Raw genomic sequence first — 22,484 nt, 5'->3', positions numbered from 1 at the left:
TATCATGTAGAAGCTTCTTAGTTTGATATAATCCACTTATCTGGGGTTTTTTGTTGTTGTTTTGTTTTGTTTTTTGTTTTTGCCTTTGTTTTGGGTCGCATAATCAAGAGGTTATTGTTCATTCTGATACAATCTCTAAGGAAAAATATATTATATTTATTTATTTAATGTGTGGGTGGGTACTATGCTACATACTTGGAGCTACAAGGACAAATTATAGGAGTTTTCTCCTTACACCGTGTGGGTGCTATAGATCAAGCTCTAGTGATTAGGCTTGGAGACGTGCCTTACCTGTTGAGCCACCTCTCTGACACTTACACTAATATTTCAAAGTGGTTTCCTAGTTAAGGGTTTTTAAATATTTTTATTAATTGCTCAAGAATTTCATTCATTGTTCTTTGAACATTTGCCACTTCTCTCATCTTTGATTTTTGTGGCTTTATTTAAAACTAGCCACATGTCATCTCACTTCTGTTTCTTTTATTTGGCTAACCTTATGCTGTTACCTCTGTCTTAATAACTGTACATTTGTGGTATATTCAGTGGCTCTATTTTTGACTGCTCCAAGGTTAATATGCAAAGCATCAAATAAAGAAAGTAAACATTTAACAAATTATAATAAATTCCATTTTCTTCATAAGAATTATGCTTCACTGAAATATTTTCCTTGAATAGATCAACAATTATAATTTTCAGAATGTTATTACTATTAACTGAGGGCATTTCTCTAACAGTTGAGCATGATCACCAAGTAAATTTGAACTTAACACCAGGTAACATTGCCTAGAACTCAAAAATATTTTCAGCCATACAGGGTTACTGCACTAGTTTTGGAGACTAGAATAAGCTTAAGAAATGTAGCCTGGGATATAGCAGAGAATTTAGGCATTGTGGGAACCCCTTTTGTTTCATGGGTAGGACATTAGAGAGTACATAGAGCTGAATTTTAATTTTGTTCAGTATTTTGCCTATAAGAATATTACCTGTATGTGCTATCTGAGTATTCTAGTCACTGAGTTTTCTATATCCCTTATACACAAAACTATTATCTTATTAACCTAGTTGTGTCGTGGTTTCTTTATTCCTTGTAATTCATCTCTTTTTAAAAGTGTTTTTTAATATTATTTTCTTATTTTACATATTGATTCTAGTTTCCTCTTCTTCCCACCCTTCCATGCCCTCCACAGACCTCCCATCCCACCCCCATCCACTCTCCAGGGAAGGTGAGGCCTTCCATAAGGGATCATCAAAGTCTGTCATATCATTTGGGGTAGGGCCTAAGCCCTCCCTCGTGTCTCTAGGCCAAGCGAATATCCCTCCATGGGTAATGTGCTCCTGAAGTCCGCCCGTGCACTAGGGATACATCCTGGTTCCACTGTCAGAGGCCCCATAGACTGCCCAGTCCTCCTAGCTAACACCCACATTCAGGGAGCCTGGTTTGGTCCTATGCTGGTTCCCACTTGCTCAGGTCAGCTGCTTCTATGGGTTTCTCCAGCTTGGTCTTGACCCCTTTGCTCATCACATCTCCCTCTTTGCAACTGTATTCCAGGAGAATTCATCTCTTTTTAATACTAGCAAATTTTTCTGATCGCATTATATCTGACTGTATTGTTTCTTCACATATTTAAAAAATGTACCAGATATCGAGGTTAAATAAGGATCAGGATAAAAAAATAGGCCGAATAGATGTTTATTCAGGGAGAAATAACTTACAACCTAGACAGATGAACACCAGGAAATTCAACCCGATCCTCTCCTGGAGTCACGCTAGCAAGAGAGCTTTTCCTGGCTCTCCCCCCCACTTCCTTCCACAGGTCACTTCCGCCCATCGCTCCACCCTCCCAATGGGCGTGGTCAGTGCCACAGAAGGACTATCTCACTACATTTATGGAAAAGCTCACATAGCTTAGCACAGAATTTATTTGATTCTAAAAATGTGACTATTTTAGCCATCACATCGTCTACCCTTAGATAAGAAATTGGTTCTTGTTCTCATTAATTTGAAGGCCACCTTCCTTGTTGCAGATAAACTGAACAAAATGTTATTCAAATACCAGGGCAATGAAGTCTCTCTTGCTTTTGTTTTTCTCAGCAGTTTTCCCCCAGCTTTGATTCCTTTTAGATTTTGATTTTTTTTTTTCAGTTCATACAAGTTTATGTTCTTCTGTCAGCATATCTGTATTTTGATTCTATCTGTCTTTATTCCCACATTCAATGTTCTTACATGATTTAAAATCTAATTTAGTCAGGGTTCTCTGTTGTATCTCTGGTGTGATTATGCACATAGTTTCTTTCCAATTGTGATGGATTTTTCATTCCTGTAATTCTTCATTGTAATTATCTTCAAAATGTTATCATTTGATAGTAAGGTATTTTACACTCTAATTCTTATGTATAGACTTCATTCACAGAAAATCTCGCTTTAGACTAGTTTCATTTCAAGTGTTATGTAGTCTAGATTGCATTGTATTGACGGCAACATATCCAAATATATAACTGACTGTATTACTTCCATTAACATTTTCAATATTATTTGGATTGGCTTCATTTTGTCACTTTCCCTTTCAAATTAGAGTGGCTCCCTGTCCTCTAATACCTATTTGTTTATTTGTTTGTTTGTTTGCAACAAACTTCCCACTGAGGAGCCTAGAATGGTCTTGAACTCACAATCTTGTTTATCAGCCACCACAGCAAAGTAACAACAATTTATTTATACTTCCTTTCATTACAGAATTTTGTGTTCTATTGCTTTTATTCATAACAACTATTGATATGCCTGTGTGTTTGTCCAGCTGAATTACAAAATCTCTTAAGGTAGGGTCCTTTATTCCAATTCAAATATTTGCACAATATTTCTCTATCTCCATCAGTACTTGTTGCTTTCATGATAATTAAGATTCATATAAATGCTTATAGAACAAAATTGTAATACGTCACTTCTTTATGTCCCTATACATTGTAGGGGATTAGTAACTAGAAATGTAACAAGTGTTTTCTCAATGAGAGACATTCCACTCCCACAAACCTCATACAGGTAAATGTACCATACACTCTATTCCAATTTTTCCTACTCACAGATCTGTAACTGTTGTTCACCAGAGGCACTGTTTTAATCTCTTCTTTAAAAAATTTAGTTTATTTGTAGATGTGGTTTGCCCACATTTATATCTATCTGTGTGTGAGTTGTATGCCTGATGTATAAAGAGGCCAAAGGAGACATGAGTTCTCCTGGAACTGGAATTATATGCAATTATGAGGCACTATGTGGTGCTAGAATTGAACCTAGCCCTTTAAAAGTCAATAATCTTAACTACCGAGTAACCTCTCCACCCCCCATTTTAATTTCTAATATACCACATTTGTTTCATTGATTCTGTTTCAATTTCAGTGTTCAATGAAATTGGGCATGCAAATATCTATCCAGTTAGACTTGAATTTCAAAAGTTGTTAAGCAGATATTAGACCTTTTCACCCACAATTCCCTTAGTGGACTAGTAATAGATATGACATATAATCTCATGTTAGAGTGGTATTTCAAAGCCAATTGTTGGATGGTTGCTACTTTTATTACAAGGGTACCCTAGATTCCTTTTTCTTATAATGAACTGTACACATACATCTTAGATATCTGTTTGTCATCATCTCCTTCTCACCTGTGTCCACTTGTCTCATCTAGGGAGGGCTAAGAAAAAGATGGATTTTTGTCATTATAATTATATAACATAACAATAGATTTTGAAGAGCATGTGAACAAAAGTTGCTTTGGAAATAGTTGTCCCTTATGACTGAGTCTGGAGAAAGCACTATCAACTTTAATAGGACGTTAGATTTCTAAGTATTGACTGAACAGTATATAGGGTGTGTTACATATATAGTTTACAGTATGGAAATGGGTTTTTTGTATTTGGATGGGTTTGTGGGATATTACATTATTTTCTACACTTCATATTTTGTTTTATGTAATTAGTGACACAGTGACATCATTTAAAATACTTTGCCTTTTCCTGTTGTTCACAAACTAAACAAGCAGAATTGAAACATTCTTGCTTTTGGTGTTTCAGTGATTTCTGCTCATTGGAAAGCATGAAGTGGGGAGATTACATATAGAAGACTTATCTGGCTAAACATTGTAATGGAGTTTAAGAGTACATCAGCTCATTTGACATTGAATACCAGCTGTTGAGATGATCAGCCAGTAATTCCATTAAAACAAGTCTATTCCACTCATCAGGGGAAAAAACCAATTTCTTCTTTCTGTAAGTAGACAACAAGTAGGCCTTGGGCATCTTAGTGGATTTTTACATTGGCATAGAGCCCTGGATTTGGACTAACTGGGTCTTAAATGCACTTAGAATACAGAATCTGATTGCTTCATAGGAGACATTCCAGACATATTTATGCTCAGCAGAGCTCTGAAGTTTTTATTCTTATAATCGTGGTTCTGTAGTCATTTTGTTTGCTCCTTTTATCTATGATGTTAGTGATTTTCCAAGGCCAAGTGTCTTAGTTGGAGGTTCTCTAAAGGAACAGAACTGATAGGATAAATCTATATTAAAAGGGGTTTATTAGGCTATGACTTGAGTAGTCAAACAAAGACTGTTGCACAACAGAAAGTCCAAGAATCTGGCAGTTGTTCAGTCCATGAGACTGGATGGGTTAGTAGTTCCAATCTGGTGCTAGAGTCCAAAATACTCCTAGAGATCTGCTGGTCTTTACACTATATTTCAGTCCCTAACAAGTAGGTTCTCATACCTACAAAGGAACATCTCAGCAACAGGAAAGATGAACTTGCCAGGGAGAATGAGGACAAGCAGACAAAAAGCAAAAACTTCCTTCTTTTATGTTTCTTTATGTGGGCTGCCACCAGAAGTTGTGGCCCGGATTTAGGGCAGGTCTTCCTACCTCAAATAAATGATTAAGAAAATCCCTCACAGACATACCTGGCAGCTCCGGTTTTAGTGTATTCCAGATTTAGTCAAGTTGACAACCAAAATTAGCCATTATGAGTCCACCTCATGTCAATCTGATGCACAATCGCATCCCTTATGCTCAAATTCCAAAGGAAGATAATAGCCAGGTCATAATTATACCTAACATGATATAACTATCCCATGTACATCCCCAAATTGTCATACATTTTAGAGGGGGGAAATGGAATTAGAGGAATGTTTTGTCTTTTAGAATGTTGTAACTTAAATGTGAAAACAACCACTGATATTGTCTCATTCTGTTGTTACATTACATGATAGAGAAATGAGTAAAATATTGGAGAAATGGCTCAGCAGTTAAGGAGTACTTGCTCTTCCAGGGAACCCAGATTTGATTCCCAGTATCCAAATAGAGCTCACAACTGTCTATGACTCCGGTCCCAGGGGATCTAATGCTATCATCTGGACTTCTTGGGCACCAGACTCTATGTACGTGTGTGCAAACACGTGTGTAAGAGTGTCCTTAGAGTACAGAAGAGGATATTGAACTTCATGGAGGTTAAATTTGTAGGTATTTGTGAACCATGCCCCATAGATGACAGAAACCTAACTCGAGTCCTCATGATTGAGCAGTATACTCTCTGAATCTTCACTCCAGCACACAAGCCATCATCATTTTGATCCACTGATTTTTGTTTGGAAAGCTTTACTACTTTCTTGCAATGGAATTATTTAATAGTGCAGGGAATATGTTATTTGGAATTAAAGGATTTGAGAGTTCAAGCATCATCTTACTTTGTGGTCTTAAACAGCCATTTGAACCTTGTAAACCTCAATTTCTACATTTTAAAACACAGATCACTACATTTGGATACATTACAGAATTATTAGAGAGATAAAATAGTTACCATCTATAAATTTCAAAGAACTACACAAGTGGTGGTTTTCATTTTTATTGTTTAGTGAGCTTTCATCACAAACTTCCTAATTTATTTAACTTTTATATCTAATTTTATATGTGATAAGTAAATACAATCATATGCTTAAGAGTCCATGTGTTAAGAGCAGGGCAAATTACTAAGCCCTGAGAGACTCCATCTTAAAAGCAATCCAGAAGCAGAGAGATGAATTCCAGTACACAGGCTTCTTTCTCCTTTTTTATTGCATCCAGGATCTTAGTAGAATCATGCTCGTGACATTTATGGTCTGTCTTCCCACCTCAATACAATCTATAAACTTCTTCACAGAAATACCCAGAAGTATGTCTCCTAGGTGATTCTAGATCCTGTCAAGTTAATAATAAATATTAACAATCACAGTAATGTATAAATGCACCAGACCATTAGATTACTCTATTAGTATTATAAGATTTGAATATTATTTTAAAATAAATAAAAATTGTAACTGGAAGTTGTGGCACAACACTATAATCTCAGCTACTCTGGAAGCTGAAGCAGGAGAATTGCAATTTCAAGGATGACCTGGGCAGCATTGGATTCCTCTGTCTTCAAATAAATAAAAACTGTTGGTGATGTAATTCTGTGATGGAGCTCTTACCTAACGTAAATGAAGGAATGCATCTGAACTCCCAGTATTGAGGACACTGCGGAAGGAGGATTGTAAGTTTGGGAACAGTGTGGACAAATTAGCAAGTTTCAGGTTCAGCCTAAATTATGTAGCAAGATTCTATCACCAAAATCCCCTTTTCTTGCATATATGTATTTTATTGTGTGTGTGTGTGTGTGTGTGTGCACGCACACATACATGCACGTACGCATGCATGCACATATGCATGCACTTGTACCATATGTGCACCTGGTACCCATGGAGGTCAGATAAGGGAATCATATTCCCTAGAACTGGAGATAAGAATGGTTGTTAATTCTGGGAACCGAATCTGGGTCCTCTGCAAAAGCGACAAGTGCTGTTAACCTCTGAGAAACCTCTTCAAATAATTTTTTAAAATTGAATTTGGCATACTCCAAGCTAAAAATATTGGAAGACAGTCATTACAACATGAGGCTTTCCTGAATCAGTACTATATTAATACAGAACATATGATGATAGTAGACACTCTGTAAAACAACTGTATAACCCAATAAGAGACTTTCCAAACATCTTCTATTTTTAGAGTTTAAGTTTTCATTTCTTCAAAATTATTTAATTAAATTCACTATTACCATCATTTGGCTGAAGTATAGACCTATGACTTCATGTATGATAGGATATGTGTCAGAATGACATTTTTGAAAAATGCACTCTATGATTATAACATAAGAAACAAATGAGCCAGGTAATGGTGATGCCTCCAATCCTCTATTTGGGAGGAGGAGGCACGTGGCTCAGGAATTCAAAGTCATTGTCATGCACACAGAAAGTTTGAGGCTAGCCTGGGCTGTCAGAGATGTTTCAAGACCAAACTGTTACTCAAGTTTGAGGCAACAATATAAATAAATTAGATCAGGTAAGTTTTGTATATAGAAATACTATTTATCCAAACTAGTTATTAAAAAAAAGAGTGCCGCTTCACAAAAGTTCTAACTAGAAATACCTGTTAACCAAACGACTACCCAATGACTGGACAGATGTCTCAACAGTTAAGAGCACTCAGAGGACCCAGATTTGCTTCCTGGAACAGCTCACAATTGCCTATAACTTCATTTCCAGGAGGTCTTCGTCCCTATCTGTTCTACCTATATGCATGTGATATAAATATGTGCAGGTACATACTTATACACATAAAATGAATTTAAAAATAAATACATCTTTATAAAAGTTAAAATTAAAACAAATACCCAAGGCAAGACACAGACTTGCCTTCCTTGCACAAAACATAAATTTACAGTTGCTAATCTGATGAGAAACTTACCTGTGCATTTGTAAGATTACAGTATTAGTAATGAAGTAACTGGTAAATTGTTTAGAGTTAATGCTAGAAATGCCATCATTTGTTAATTGATGTTGTATTAGTTAGGGTCTCTATTGCTGTGGAGAGACACCATGGCCATGACAACTCTAATAAAGGAAATCATTTAATTGGGGAGTTTCCCCTTCATTTTCAGAGGTTTATTCTATTATCTTCATTGTGGGACATGTGGCAGGATGCAGGAAGACATGGTGTTGGAGAAGGAGCTGAAAGTCTTACATCTGGAAGGCAACAGGAAGTGGTCTGTCTCACTGGAAGTGGCTTGAGCATATATGAGACCTCAAAGCCTCCTCCAACAGTGACACACCTACTTCAACAAGGCCACTCCTCCTAATAGTGCTATTTCCTTCCAAACCACCAAATCTTTGGATTCACTTTGATCAACATGAGTTTATAGGCATCGTTCTATAACTCCTCTTTTCTTCCCATTCCCAAACTGTTCTGCACTGAATAAACAACAGCAACAAAGTTTCTAAAATAGAAATACATATTATTCTTCAACTATCCCAATAAATTTCAAAGTTTTAGTAAGAAATCAAATAGCATTAATAAGTTATGTTATAATTGTGAATTACTTGTAGGCATCAAAATTTAATTTTTCATGTATACATCGTGCTTTGTGTGTGATGGATGTGTGTCTGTGTGTGGATGTGTGTGCCATTCCATTGCTTTGGAGGTCAGAGAGCACATCAGTGTTGGTCCTTGCTTTTCATCTTGGGTGAGGCAGGGTCTTGTTTTCTGTTGCTGTTCTGATATAGCAGGCTAGCTGGCCTTGTGAGCATCTAGGAAATTCTCCTGTCTCCACCTTACATCTTCATGAAGAAGTGAGGATTTGACTTCAGTTCCTCATATTTGTCTGGATGTACTGTACCCACTGAACAGCCTCCTCTGCTCCTGCATCAGATTTCAGTGAATCGCTTAATATTTTTAGCTCTGAATATGGAGAAACTGGCAGGTGCTATTTTAGTTAAAAGGCTTTCCAACTGATTAATGTGTTCATCAATAATTTGATTTTTAAAGAAAACTTTCATTATAGTGAGAAGAAAATGTTTCCTTTTCATAAAAAATCTGGCAAAATGTCTTGGCTTTTGCTCAAAATTTGGAAGCAAATGACAATCAATTGGAAATATTGGAGAAGTCAAGGGAATGGTTCTGGCTCTGCCTCTGCTACTGATGGGCTCTGCAATATTTTTCTGCATTTTCTTTCACATTTAAAATGATAGAAGTACATTAGTTAATTTGTAAGATCTTTTACAACTCCTCTAACACTGTTTTATTGTTAGCATTTATTATAAAGAGATACGATGTGTTTATGGACACACGACAACATAAAAATTAATCTCAAATAATTTCTCCTAATTGTGTCTTGAACATTGAAGAAGAGCCACTGTGTGTTAGGATGACATAGTACTACTGTATTGTATACTTATGGCCCAAAAGGTTAACTTGTACAGTTCCAGTCTTTGTTACTCTTAAATCCCTCAAGGGTAAAACCTTGCAAATATTTTTTTTGTTTATCAATACTTAATCCTCTTTTGTCTTCTCCCTATATTATACCAAGCTGTACTTTCATATTCTGGGTATGTTAATATTATTGATATGCTGTTTGTTGTAATTATAGGTCTTCTATTAATCAGTGCAATGCATTTATTAAGCTATATTTCTTTCAAAAAGTGCTACAGTGTATCTAGTCCCCTCACTTTTCTCCTGCCAAGAGACTGCACTTAAGCATGTCTGTACACAGTCTCTCAGTCATTTTCTGGCGTATGAAAATCTAATTCATGTAAATATATTAGTTTATATTCAGCTGCTTTATTAAACTATTGTCTGCAGAATTTCTTTTGAGTTTTCTATTCCTTCAGTCATTTAATCTGAGTGACATTTGTGTTTCCCAAACTTTTGAAAATTTCTAGCGCTATGTTAAATCCAACTTCATCATGTCTTATGTAGTATTTTTACATCTATACTCTTTGTAAAAATAAGTCTGTAATTTATCCTTCACATTCAGTCCTATGTAAGTAAGTTTGGTAACAAGATTAGAATAATTTTTTGTGTTCTGTTTTGTTCTCTGATATTGTTCAGTTAGATTTGAATCCTGTACTCAAACTTAAGAACATTATAGTTAAATAGTATGTTTTGTATGATCTCTGACCTTTTACACTGTTCAAAATACTTAAAAGAACAGTGTATAGTCAATTTTAATAAATTCTAGGATTCATCTCATATAAATTTGTGTTTGTCATTTGATGGACACATTGTGTTATAGATGCCCATTAAAATAGATTTATTAGTCATGTCCAAATGCTTGTAGTCCTTACAAATCATTTTGTTTACATATCAGTCAGTTGTGGGAGGTTTGTTTAAGATCTCCAACTATATAGATTTGTGTGCCTTTATAAATCTGTTGGGTTTTACTGTATATATTTTGGAAATGTTATTAATGTGTATAATGTAAGGTATTTTAAAGAAAATCTTCCTGTGAACCAAATCTTTTATCATTCTGAAGTGACCTTGTTTTATCTTTTGTAATGTGTTCTGCCTAAAAATCCATTTTGTCTAAAATTAATATAGTGATACCAGCCTTCTTTGGTTATTATTGTACATAGCTTTTTCATCTTTTATTTCAACCTTTCTGTGTAATCTTAGGCTTTTGATGTCTCTGATAAATATCATATCATACATTCTGAAATTTGCTTCCTTTTTTGAAGTTCTAAGGATATTTGTTTCCAACATTTTTTCCCAAGGTACTTACCTAAGATTTTAGTAGCATTTTCAAAACATAGTAAGAATATGTAATGAAAACAATTATATCTTTGTGTAGACTCAGTATTTGTCAGTGTTTTGCTATATTTGCTTTATACTTCTTACTTGTGCTTACTAGTGTTTCTATGTGTGTTCATGTCCAATGATTACTTAAAAGTAACTTACAGACAACATATCACCATATACCTAATAACCTCATCACAAATATTATCTCCCATTAATTACTAATAAATAATCACCCTTAAGAAAAATTAATCATTTTAAAGGATCGTGTCTTTTATAGTTGGTTATGTCCCATTTTTGTTTATTCTTTTAAAATTTCAAATTTAAAGATGATGTTTGATGAAAATTTTCCATGGACCTCCTCTGCACATCTTGGGAAGAGAGGAATTGTCCTCCCAGTGAACTTTCAAGGATGTTTTATAATAAATGACTTCAGAACTGGTGGTAGTTATCTCCCCTTGCAAGAAAAGCCAGATATGTTTACCTAATACTGTAATAAAAACAAGACCTCAAGAAAAACACTTACTTCTCAAATACCTGATTTCTCTTCAGCAATAGTCAGCAATGTGACCTATGTAAAGGTAAAATTTGTCTGCTTAACATCACCCGGTGGAAATGTGAGCTTAGGAAAGCCCAGATTATGGTTTTAAGTAATACATTCTTACGTCTGATTCACAAGTCTTATACTTTTAGTATTGCACCAGAATACAATGGCAAAGCTTATTTGTTAGTTTTAAAGTAGAGAAATGTCTTAACCTCTTCTTAGTTGTTAATTGAATATCTTCCTATATTTTATTTCTTTACATGAATTTTAACAGCATTTTTGACACATAATTTATACAATATACAGTTTGTCTATTTAAGGTGTGTGTTTGTGAAATATGTACAGAATTTTACAGACATCCCCCAAATAAATTTTAAAACATTTTTATCAAGATGGTAAGAAAACCACACCTCTTAACTTTCTCTTCCCATTAACCTCAGTCATAATTCTATTCTCAACATTTAACGTAAGTAAACTCATGCCAGTCTGAAATTTTGTATTTTTGTTCTTTTACTTAACGCAACATTCCCAAAATTTATGAATATTGTAGCATGGATAATACTTCCCTCTTCTTTCTTGTCAAATAATATTTCATTAACTGTGTTATTTAAAAAGTTCATCTTAATGGATATATGGGTTGTTTTCTATCCTTTGGATTATTATTTGTAATGAAGTTATAAATAGTAATACATAAGGTGTTTTTATAGATATTTTTCTACTTTTATTAGATACGTGGCAAAGAATGGAATAGTTTGGTCATTATGTTTGCTTTAGTAACTGCTACACTGTTCTAAAATGGTTATATCATTCTACGATTCCACCAGCAATATATGAGGATTCTATCTAGGCTCTAACCTCAGTAGGTGTTATCAATTGCCTGCCTTTTTAATCACAGATAGGTAGTATATATGAATTGATATTTTATAATGTTTTTGGTTTTCATTTGGCTAATGATAAGTTTGCACATACTTTCTTCATCTCTTTAAAATAAATGATGATTCACATTTCTTGGCCATTTTAAAATCAGAGTATTTACATTTATAATAAGTTATGCAGTCTCTTTATACAAATATGTATATATTCTCCTTTATGAAGAATATGATTTATAAATATACTTTATCAAATATTTTCAATTTTTAATTCTGATAATTTAAAACTTCTAAAATAATAGTTGTTACTTTTATTTCTCTATGTATGTGTACATCTTTGTGAGTGAATGCCATGTGCACATGGGTGTCTGTGGAGGCAGGAAGAGGTCCTAGATTCCCCTGGAGCTGGAGTTCCAGGTGGTTGTGAGCCTCTGACATGGGAGCTGGCAACTAAATCCTGACCTTCTTCAAAAGCGGCAAGTGCATTCAACTGCTTAGCCACCCGTCTTGCCCTTTTGATGAATTTTCTAAGAAGAACTGACTAAAGATCAGGAATATATACTCCAATGTTTTCTTTTAATTTTTAATAGTTTTACCTTTTCAATATGTTTCCCATCTTAAGAAAATAATCTAAACATTCATATGGAGTCATACAAGACTCAGGATAGCCAAATACAATCCTGAGTAAAAAGAACAAAGCTGAAGAGATTACATTTCCAGATCTCAAGATATATTACAGAGCCATTATAATAAAAAAACAACAGGTACTGGCAAAAAAAAGACATATAGACCAATGAAACAAATTGAAGAATTTTATATATCAGCCACTTTATATTTGACAGAGATACCAAACATTAAGTATCTTGAACAAATAGTGATGGGAAAACTAGATGTCCATGAATTTTAAGGAGAGTAGGGAGGAATACATGGGATTGTTTGGAGGGAGAAGAGGGACATGAGGTCAAAAGATACGGAGATTTTAACTTAACCAAGTCAGAAAGATACAGCTCAACAAAACAACTGATAAAAATTACTGAGTAGGATTGGAAGGGAAATCCCTTGCGTGCTGTTGGTGGGGTTGCAATCTGGTTCAGCCACTCTGGATATCAGTGTGGAGAATCCTCAAAAATGTAAAAATAAATCTGTCTTAAGAATACCACTCCTTGGCATGTGGTCAAATGACTCAACATCTTACTCCACAGATAATTGCACAACCATGTCCATTTCTGCTCTATGTGAAATAGCTAAAAAATAAAAACAACCTAAATTATTCTTCATCCTGTGAATGAATAATGAAAATGTGGTACATATCCACTATGGAAAACTATTCAATTGTAAATAAGAAGGAAATCAGAAATCATTTTCAGATGAATGGATAGAACTAGAAAAGATCATATTGAATGAGATAACACAGACCTAGAAAGACAAATGTCACATGTGCTATCTTATCTGAGGTTCCAAAGCTTAAGATGTGAGCAGATAATCTGTATTTCTCTATTTCTAGTGTCTAAAAATAGTGGCTTGAGTGAGAAATGCCCCACATGGGCTCTAATATTTGAAAACTTGGCTCCCATTTGGTGGCAATGCATGGGTGGGGGATGGAGGTATATAAGAAATATAAATGTACTTTATGTTTAGACTTGGGTCTTACTTTAAAGATATTTCATTACCTATATACAAATGTTTTGATCTACAAAAGATACAAATGCCCAAAATATTTCAGGTAACATTTTAATCTGTGTTTTATTTTCATATTTTAAGATCTAAAATTATTATTTCCTATACTTATTCTAATACCATATACTAAATTATTAATCATTTTAAGCAATAAATCTCGGAGCAGTTCCATACTGTTTTAATTATTATAGTTTTATGATATATTTTAATGTGTGGTAATATAAACCTTCCTTAATTTTTATTGTGATATTTTCTCACAGATTAGAAAATAAAAATATTTCTATAGAGCCATAGTTGTCATGCATTAAAAATCATAATGATTTTGTAGAAATAAACTTTTCTATACAGTATTGAAAAAAATTAAGCTAGGATTGGTGACTGTGCTACCTTCCTGGTACCTGGGAGGCTGAAGCAAGAGTAGTAGAAGTTCATGTTAGTCTGGGGTACAAACTTTGTCTCTAAAATAAGCTAATAAACATACTTTGCTATCACGCTTTTCATGTGGATATTGGAAATATTTTAAGCTGAGATATGCAATGTTCATTTTATCTCACTATTTGCCTCATCCAAATTTGTCTTTAATCATATTACTTGGTGTAATCTTTTTTTTTTCTTATTCTAGAAAAAATTTCTGCCTACCTTCCAAGTGTTACTAATAATTCTTAGCCTCAAGGGAACTATCTTTATTAACTCTGATAACATGGATACCAGTCATTTTTTTTTCAGGTGGTGAATCCCATAGAACTATAATTAAACCTTGAAATGATATTATCTATGTCAGTGATTTTATAAATGAAAAGCAAGCCTGAAAGTATGTGGAACACTTATCTATGGTCTCATAACGATTCGCTTGCTATGGAAAGATCAGCATGTAGTTCTTGCATGTTATTACTCTTTTCATTACTGATATAACATTATTCCACTTAATTTTAATTACATTTTCATTTGTTTATGGCTAGATTCTTAAAAACTAGACTGCATGTTCCTCAAAGGCAGCAAGCACTCAGGTCTACATGTTTTTGTGCCGCTCATAGATATACCATTGTGCTTTGTGCTTTTTAGGCATCTTTTCAATATGAATAGATACTGCTTAAAAATGAAAAGCTGTTCCACCTAATGAGATGTCTAATGAGGGCCATTTCCTTATGGTGTCCCATTAATAACTGCATGGAAAGTGGCATCTAGTGGTTGGTGTGTGTATTACAATGACTTGGCTTTTTTATAGTGGGTTATTTTTTCCCCCCCAAGAGTAGCAGAGTCTTTTTTATAACCTATTTGGTATAAATAGATTGTAACTTAAAATTTTTAAATTAAAGTCAAACAAATTTTTCTATAATTCCTAAATGTTTTAAGGAGTGTTCTCTCTAAAATATACTTCATGTTAGTTGATAAAGAAGTTTAGTATGATGAAATCATTAATCTTGAGAAACATTGCCTATAACCATTCAAGAATTTAAAATGTTTTGTTCATTCATAAATTATATTTTAAGATTTATGTGTGTTATTGTAGATATTGAGAGGTGAAAATACATGTGTAATGGGAATTCATGTTGTTTTTTATTGTATTAATGAAATTGTATTAGACTATTTTTGCATTATTTTCAGGAAGATCTCAATTAAAATGTCTGAAGATGCAAAAGGATGTCAGTTTTGTTTATAACAAGAATGCATTTGCATATATTCATATTTTAATTGTAGATACACTTCCCAATGTCAAACATTATTGTCATATTTATAGCCATTGTAGATGAACATTACTCTTTGTTCCTCTATTAATAATGCAATTAATTGTTGACAATATGTATAATCTAATCCAGGTATTATGACTGTTGACTATTCCTTTCTCAATAACTTGTTACTGTGTGGCTTCCAAATTTTTTAAATTCCTAGTTTAGAATCAATAATTCATCCTTGTATAAACCAGGAGTATATATTTTTTGTTAATTTCTGTTCCTAAGTTTATTGTTTTATATGGGTTTGTTTACACTTCTATCTTGTGCCTAACAAGTATTCTTGACTTCAATAATAACACTTCTCATTTGATGAATGACTACGCCTAGATAAACCTATTGGCGTTATAATGTAGTTAACATGTAACACTGAAAACAGTATAATCTAAGTACCTGTATATAATAACAATGTTTGTATAAGTAATATGCTTTCTATTATTGTGATAAATACCATGGCCAAAAGGAGAGGGTTTATGTTGATTTCATGACCCAATCACTTTTGATCATTGAGGGAAGTCAGAACAGGAACTCAAGGCAGGAACTGAAGGAGAGGCCATGAGGATTGCTGCTTACTACTTTGCTTTTGTCTCTTGCTCAGCCCTCTTTCCTATACAACTCATGAGCACCTGCCCAGGGGTGGCACTTTTCACAGTGGGCTGGGACCTCCAAAATCAATCATTTATGAAAAAAGAATGACTGCTCCGTAGGGTTTCTTACAGAGGTCATTTTCTCCATTGAATTTTCCCTTTCCAAATGACTCTTGCTTGTTTCAAGTTGACTTCCTAGTACTGTAACAGATTTTAAGTTGAAGGGTCAGAGTTTGCTTTTACTGAAACACACTCTTGCAGTGTAAGAGATGTGTCTGTCGAAAATGAAAAGATGTGGATTCCTTCCAGACTAATGTGGTTTGATCACGCCAGACCGCCTGAAACAGAGTACAAGCTGATCCTACATTCCAAACAGCTGGACAGAACAGCCCTACAGACTACAGCTAGGATATCTGAATCTTCTTCGAATCCCCCAAGGCAGCGCCCCTTACCAGCAGGAAGTAGTTTGGAAAGACCGACGCCCAAATTCCCAAATATTGTGTATAAATGTTTGTTTTCATTTAATTGGACTTTGTTATATAAAATTAAATAAAAAATATATATATAAAAAGAGATGTGTCTGTCATCACACCACTTTTAGCCTTCTTTTATAATTAAGGAAACAAGTTTCAACAGGGTGGTATCTTCTAGTTTTATTGGTAGTGAATTGATAAAGATTTCAGAAGGTTCAGGAGTAATGACCAGAGAAAGGAAAACATGGAAGACAGGAAGCCAACTTCCTTGTTAAACCACAGGCTCTGATGATACAACAGTGATTAACAATGTTTTATACTTTCCTTGTATAAAGTTTTTCAGTAGATGGCTTGACAAGTGTGTTCTGCTTTCTTATATATAAATGCTGTGCTGTCTGTGTATATTATTCTAATTCCTATTGGTTTTTCTAAGCATTTCAGTTCCACAGCAATGTGAAAGATAGTTCTGGATGTTAGATGTTACTTATTCTCTTCCCATTCTTTATGTGCTTTTATATTAATAGAGAAAGATATTTCTCTGGCTTTAGGACAGAACTCCCTAGTGTAGTTTAAATTTACTTGTTACTAGCAATTCAGAGCATGTAAAGCTTAGAATGGTTAAAAATTGAGCTATTTGAGATAAAAGAGCAGGGGCAAGGAAAAAAGGAGGTAAAATATGGTATTATGTTTTATGATCCATCTGTGGTTCTTATGAATGCCAAGTAAGCTGACTTCAAGTGGTAACTATTCTTGGCAAGTTTCCAAGGTCATTTGCTGATACAGATTGAGAGGTAATTTGTTACCAATGATCTTAGGGGGAAAAAAGTAAGGTGTTCCTACAATCAGGACAAGTGACAAACCATATCAGCTAGAATGTTATATGAATTTTCTTTTCATTTTAGCATCTGTAAAGATACTACTTACCTAGGCGTGGTGGTGCATACTTTTAGTCCTGGCATGCAGGAGGCAGAGGCATTGGAATCTCTGGGAGTTCAAGAGGAGCTTGGGCTACCCATTAAGTTCCAGAACGGCCAGGGCTATCTCGAGAGACCCTGTCTCAAAAACACAAAAACCAAAACCAAAAAGGTATTTCTTGGCATATAAAAGAGATGGTGACCAACCCCAGGAACTTGATTTTTACCCCTGAAACTTACATAATAATAACTTCATGTTGTTTTCTTACTTACCACACACATGCTACAACATGAGTGTACCACACACACACACACACACACACACACACACACACACACACACATTAAAAAAAGAAATATCTATTAGTTTAAAACTGTAAAATAAAAAATAAAATTTTCATTTGCTCATTGTGAAGAAATGAAAAAGCAGTTCATATAAAAAGCTTGAATATAATTGTCATTTGTATGCACCCTTTCATATGTTTTTTTTCTTGCATTGATTCTACAAGTTTGAATTGCTGCATTCAATTGACTTCTAAGTCATATTTGCTTTCAAGATTGTATTTAATGGTTTCCCCTTCTCCTCCTATAGGCCTGCCATGGGTGTTCTCTTGGATCAAAATGTGACTGCAGTGGTATAAAAGGGGAAAAGGTATGTTCCGAGTAAAGCCTATTTGTGAATGAAATTGGGCTTCTATCAGTACACTAATAAATTCAATGAATTCTACTGCATTGCAGGGGGAACGTAGATAGATTAGACTGTGTGTCAGGATCAGCAATCATTTAGGATTGGTTGCATTTTGGTTCCTCGCTGGGGATTGGATCCAGGGCTCTGCAGTAGTTAAGCAAGCAATCTTCGATGGTGTCACATCCCTAGATCTTCTTCTTTTTCTTTTTCTTTTCTTTGTTTCTTTTTTTTTTAAAGAATCAGAACAACAACAAAACTCACAAGAGCTATTGGGAAATGACCTAAAACTCTCAGGGAGCAGCAGGGGAAAGGACAAGGAAATAAGCAAGGAACAGAGAGCAGGGATTGGGGAAAATCACCAAAATGAAATATGGATGAAAGTCCTTTCTAGAAACCTATTACTTTACCAGTGAATTGTTTTGTTTTGTTTTAAGATAGGGTCTCTCCAGTACAGGGTGACTTGAAGCTTTCTGGGTAGATTAGGCTCACCTTGAACTCACACACAACAACCTGCCTCTGTCGCCCAAGTGCTTTGATGGAAGGTGTAAGGCATCATACCCATCCTTACAGGAGATTTACAAAATTTAGTAATAGCAAGAAGAAATTCTAGCTCTTGGTCCAGTCAATATATGCCTCAGATGACATCTGACTTGAGGACTTTGTCTTCCAGCCCCATTTTTGTTCTGGTAACTGGCAAGTTAAAATAGAAAAATGAATTGCAGATGAAAATGAATTGTACTAGGAGACGAGGATCTCACATTATTGCTCTTCCTTCTTAGTAACTCATAAACTTTTTTAAGTGAGTAAGTGACTGGATATTACTAAGTATATGTGAATAAAAGTTATGGAATGCCCCAGTTAGTTATACAAGTATTCATTAACATACTAAAAGATGTTAAAATGTCCTCATGGCAACAAGTTCATTCATTTATTTTATGGAACCTTATTTCCAAGCCCCATTCTGTCGTGTAACACACTGCCTCCTAACAGACCCCTATTAAAAATTGCTGAATGCTGTATTAACCCTTGAGTAGGTAATATGATTGGGGGACTAGCTTTGCAACAAGAATGCTTCTGTAGTGTCAAAATATGAGAAGGGATTCATTTGGGATCATAAGGGAAGGAAGAAAATAGAAGGGATCACATTTGCAAGAAAGTAATATTAATATTTAAAAGATAACAGAAGAAGAATAATATTTGACAAAGAATTTTTAAAAATCCAAACGTGGGCAGGCAGGATTAGTCAGAATTGTTTTTTTAATTTTTTTAAGATTTAAGTTTGTCTTTCAGAAATAGGCATAATATTTCACATTCAGTCTATGATTGTGTGAAAATTACAGCACAAGTATAATGGTTTAAAAGGATTAAATAAATACCTAGGAAGCAAAGGTAGGCACACAACTAATGTTAGCTTTTCTTACTATTCATTTTAGGAAGTAGGTGGAAAGCCTTTCTTTTAGCCATTCTAACACAGGAAAGCTATAATTTTTTACTTTAGCAAATGTTCTACATTTGAAAAATCTCAATTGCCCTTCTAATTCTTTTTACTACTGTATATTATCTGCTCTTCTGTCTCAAGTTCCGTGATAATGTGAGGGGATTTCAGGATACAACATTAAAAGGTGTAATGCATTATTGATATCAACATAGTGAGGCATCCTCTCTATTTTTTAAATTTTACTTACTCATACTTATACATACATGTATGTAACAAAAATCATTAAAAAAGAGAGAGAGAGAGACTGTCAATTTGAGAATGGAAGGGGAGGGGACAGTTGAAAGTTCCAGGGAAGAACTGGAGAGGAGAAAGGGGAAGGAATAGATGATGTCATTCTATTGCAATCAAATACATAATTTTGAATTTGATGTTGTTGTATGTGTGTGTGTGTGCGCGCACACACACATGTCACAGTGTCTGGAAGTCAGATGGCAACTTGCAGGAGTCAGTTCTCTCTGCACTCTGTGATTCCTGGAGATTGAACTCAGTCAGGTCGTTAGGCCACCCCACTAGCTAGCATCCTTTATTTTCAATCTTTGGTTTATTCTTTTTTCTTTCTTTTTTTTTTTTTGCCTGTCGATCCCATTTCCCTCTTCCTCCCTCCTTCCCTCCCTCCATTTTAACCTCTCTGCCCCCTCATATGCACCCTGACCACCCTCCCCTCCCATGCCCCCCACCCCAATTCCACCTGTAGGGCAATGCCATCCAAGTGGGGTCATGTAGATCTGACAGGTCATTTGAAGTAGGGAGTAGGACTTCTCTCCTGTCTCTAGGTTAAGGCAGTATCCCTCCATGGGGGATGTGTTTGCAAGGTCCTTTTGTGCACCAGGGTTACATCCTGGTTCCACTGTCTGAGGTCCCTTAGACTGCTCAGTCCTTCTAACTGAGACCCATATTCAGGGGGGGGCTGAGTCAGTCCCAGCTATCAGTCTGGGGGCCCGTCAGCTTCTCCTTGTTCAGGTCAGCTGTCTCTATGTGTTTCTGCAACCTGATCTTCTCTCAGTCTGCATCTGGATTCGAGTTTTAGTTATGGACTCAGTGTTTAGTTATGGGTGTTAGCTTCTGTTTCCAACAGGTACTAGATGAGGGCTCCATGGATAAGTTAGTTGCTGGTCTCACTATCAGGGAAAGGCATTTATGGTAGCCTTTCCACGGATGCTCAAATTGTTAGTTGGCAGCAGTCTTGTAGGTCTCTAGACCTTTCTTTAGGTTCAGTTTTCTCTTCAAACCAATAATGGCTCCCTCTTTTAGTTTGCTCTCTCTCTCTCTCTCTCTCTCTCTCTCTCTCTCTCACACACACACACACACACACACACACACACACACACACACACACACACACCTGTCTTCTATTCCTACCCCGACTCAATCTTCCTAGTCACACGTGTTTTCCTCTCCTCCTTTTCTCTCCTACTTCTCTCTCCATTCATTACATCTGTGACCCAGACAGTACTTCTGCTTTGAGAATATGCACTGTTGTGCACATAGCGTACTCTATATGTTTGACAAAGGTATGTTCTGAATATAAGCTGAAATCCCAACATGTAGCTATTTTGTACCTAAGGAAACATACTGAAACTAGATTGTTTTTTCCTTCTTTTTGTTCTGAGTGGAACTTTCAGAGTTTTAGTCCTAGCTCTGCTAGTAACAGTCTGCTCATGAACATGAGATAATCTAGCTCTTAAAATTGTGAAAATCTTAATTTTTCCATCTTCTTTATAATTGAGTTTAAACTCTTGCTATTATGTTCTCACTTTATCTCTGATATGCTGTTCAGTTCTACAAGCGGTAAAGAGATTACATTTACTATATATTATATACATTTGGAATGATTTATGTTTTTCTCCTCCTCACATCCTCTGGCTTTGTCCATGTTGATACTCTGGACATCTAGTATCACTACATTGAGTTACTTTTATATGATAGTCATTTGAAAACTCTGAAATCCGTGTGGTTTGATCAAGCCAGACCACCTGAAACAGAGTACCAGGTGATCCTACATTCAAAACAGCTGGACAAGGCAGCCTTGCAGACTACAGCCAGGATTTCTGAATCTTCTTAGGATTCCCCCATGACAGCGCCCCTTACCAGCAGGAAGTAGTTTGGAAAGAACGACGCCCAAATTCCCAAATATTGTCTATAAATGTTTGTTTTCATTTAAATGGACTTAGTTATAAAAATAAATAAATAAAGTTCGCAAATGACTTTCCTTTACATCCTTGTTTGATTCTAGGGAGAACGAGGATTTCCAGGTTTGGAAGGCCATCCAGGTTTGCCAGGATTTCCAGGTCCAGAAGGGCCTCCAGGACCTCGGGGACAAAAGGTATTTATTTCCATAGCAATCAATAATAGCAGAGAAAGTAAACCACCCTGAATGTAAGACAAACTGTCAATCCAATTAAAATTAAAAGTTCACTGAACTGTAATGAGAAATTACTGCTTAGATTAACAACAGAATTAAAAGGACAGTTATTTTCTATGTTCTTTATTTCTCATAGAATTTATTTTGTAAATATTTTTAATTGAAACAGATTGTATTTCTTTTTCTCTTGTCTTTTCCCCCTCAAGCTCCTCCAGACTGCCCTCCATCAAACTCCTCTCATACCCCCACATGCTACAGTTAATGGTCTCTTTTTCTTTGACTATTATTGTTACAAAGGCATACATATGTGAATAGATAAATATAAATACAACCTACTGAGTCTGTTTTTGTTATTTATATGAACATGGTTTCAGGGCTGATTACTCACACATTGGACAACAAATCTGGAGCTTCATCCGTGAGAGGCTAATTCTCCTCCAAGCAGTCATTATTAGTTGCCTGTAGTGTTTTGTATAAGACTAAGACCCCATAAAATTGTCCCATTTTCACGATAACATATCC

The 22,484-nt window shown here is 35.1% G+C and overlaps 1 protein-coding gene across 1 annotated transcript in view; it reads left to right on the top strand.

Annotated features, from left to right (window-relative positions):
* Positions 1 to 22,484, top strand: part of Col4a5 (collagen type IV alpha 5 chain) — a 152,186-nt gene that overhangs the window by 32,079 nt on the left and 97,623 nt on the right. The window contains exons 2-3 of the mRNA XM_051178007.1: positions 18,007 to 18,066; positions 21,834 to 21,923. Of these exons, the coding sequence (XP_051033964.1) occupies positions 18,007 to 18,066; positions 21,834 to 21,923 (150 nt within the window). The remainder of the gene's footprint in view (positions 1 to 18,006; positions 18,067 to 21,833; positions 21,924 to 22,484) is intronic.

The sequence above is a fragment of the Phodopus roborovskii genome, unplaced genomic scaffold (genome assembly GCF_943737965.1).
Source record: "Phodopus roborovskii unplaced genomic scaffold, PHOROB, whole genome shotgun sequence".
Classification (NCBI taxonomy): Eukaryota; Metazoa; Chordata; class Mammalia; order Rodentia; family Cricetidae; genus Phodopus; species Phodopus roborovskii.
The sequence above is the reverse complement of the archived record's forward strand: the minus strand, read 5'-3'. Positions and strand labels throughout refer to the sequence as shown.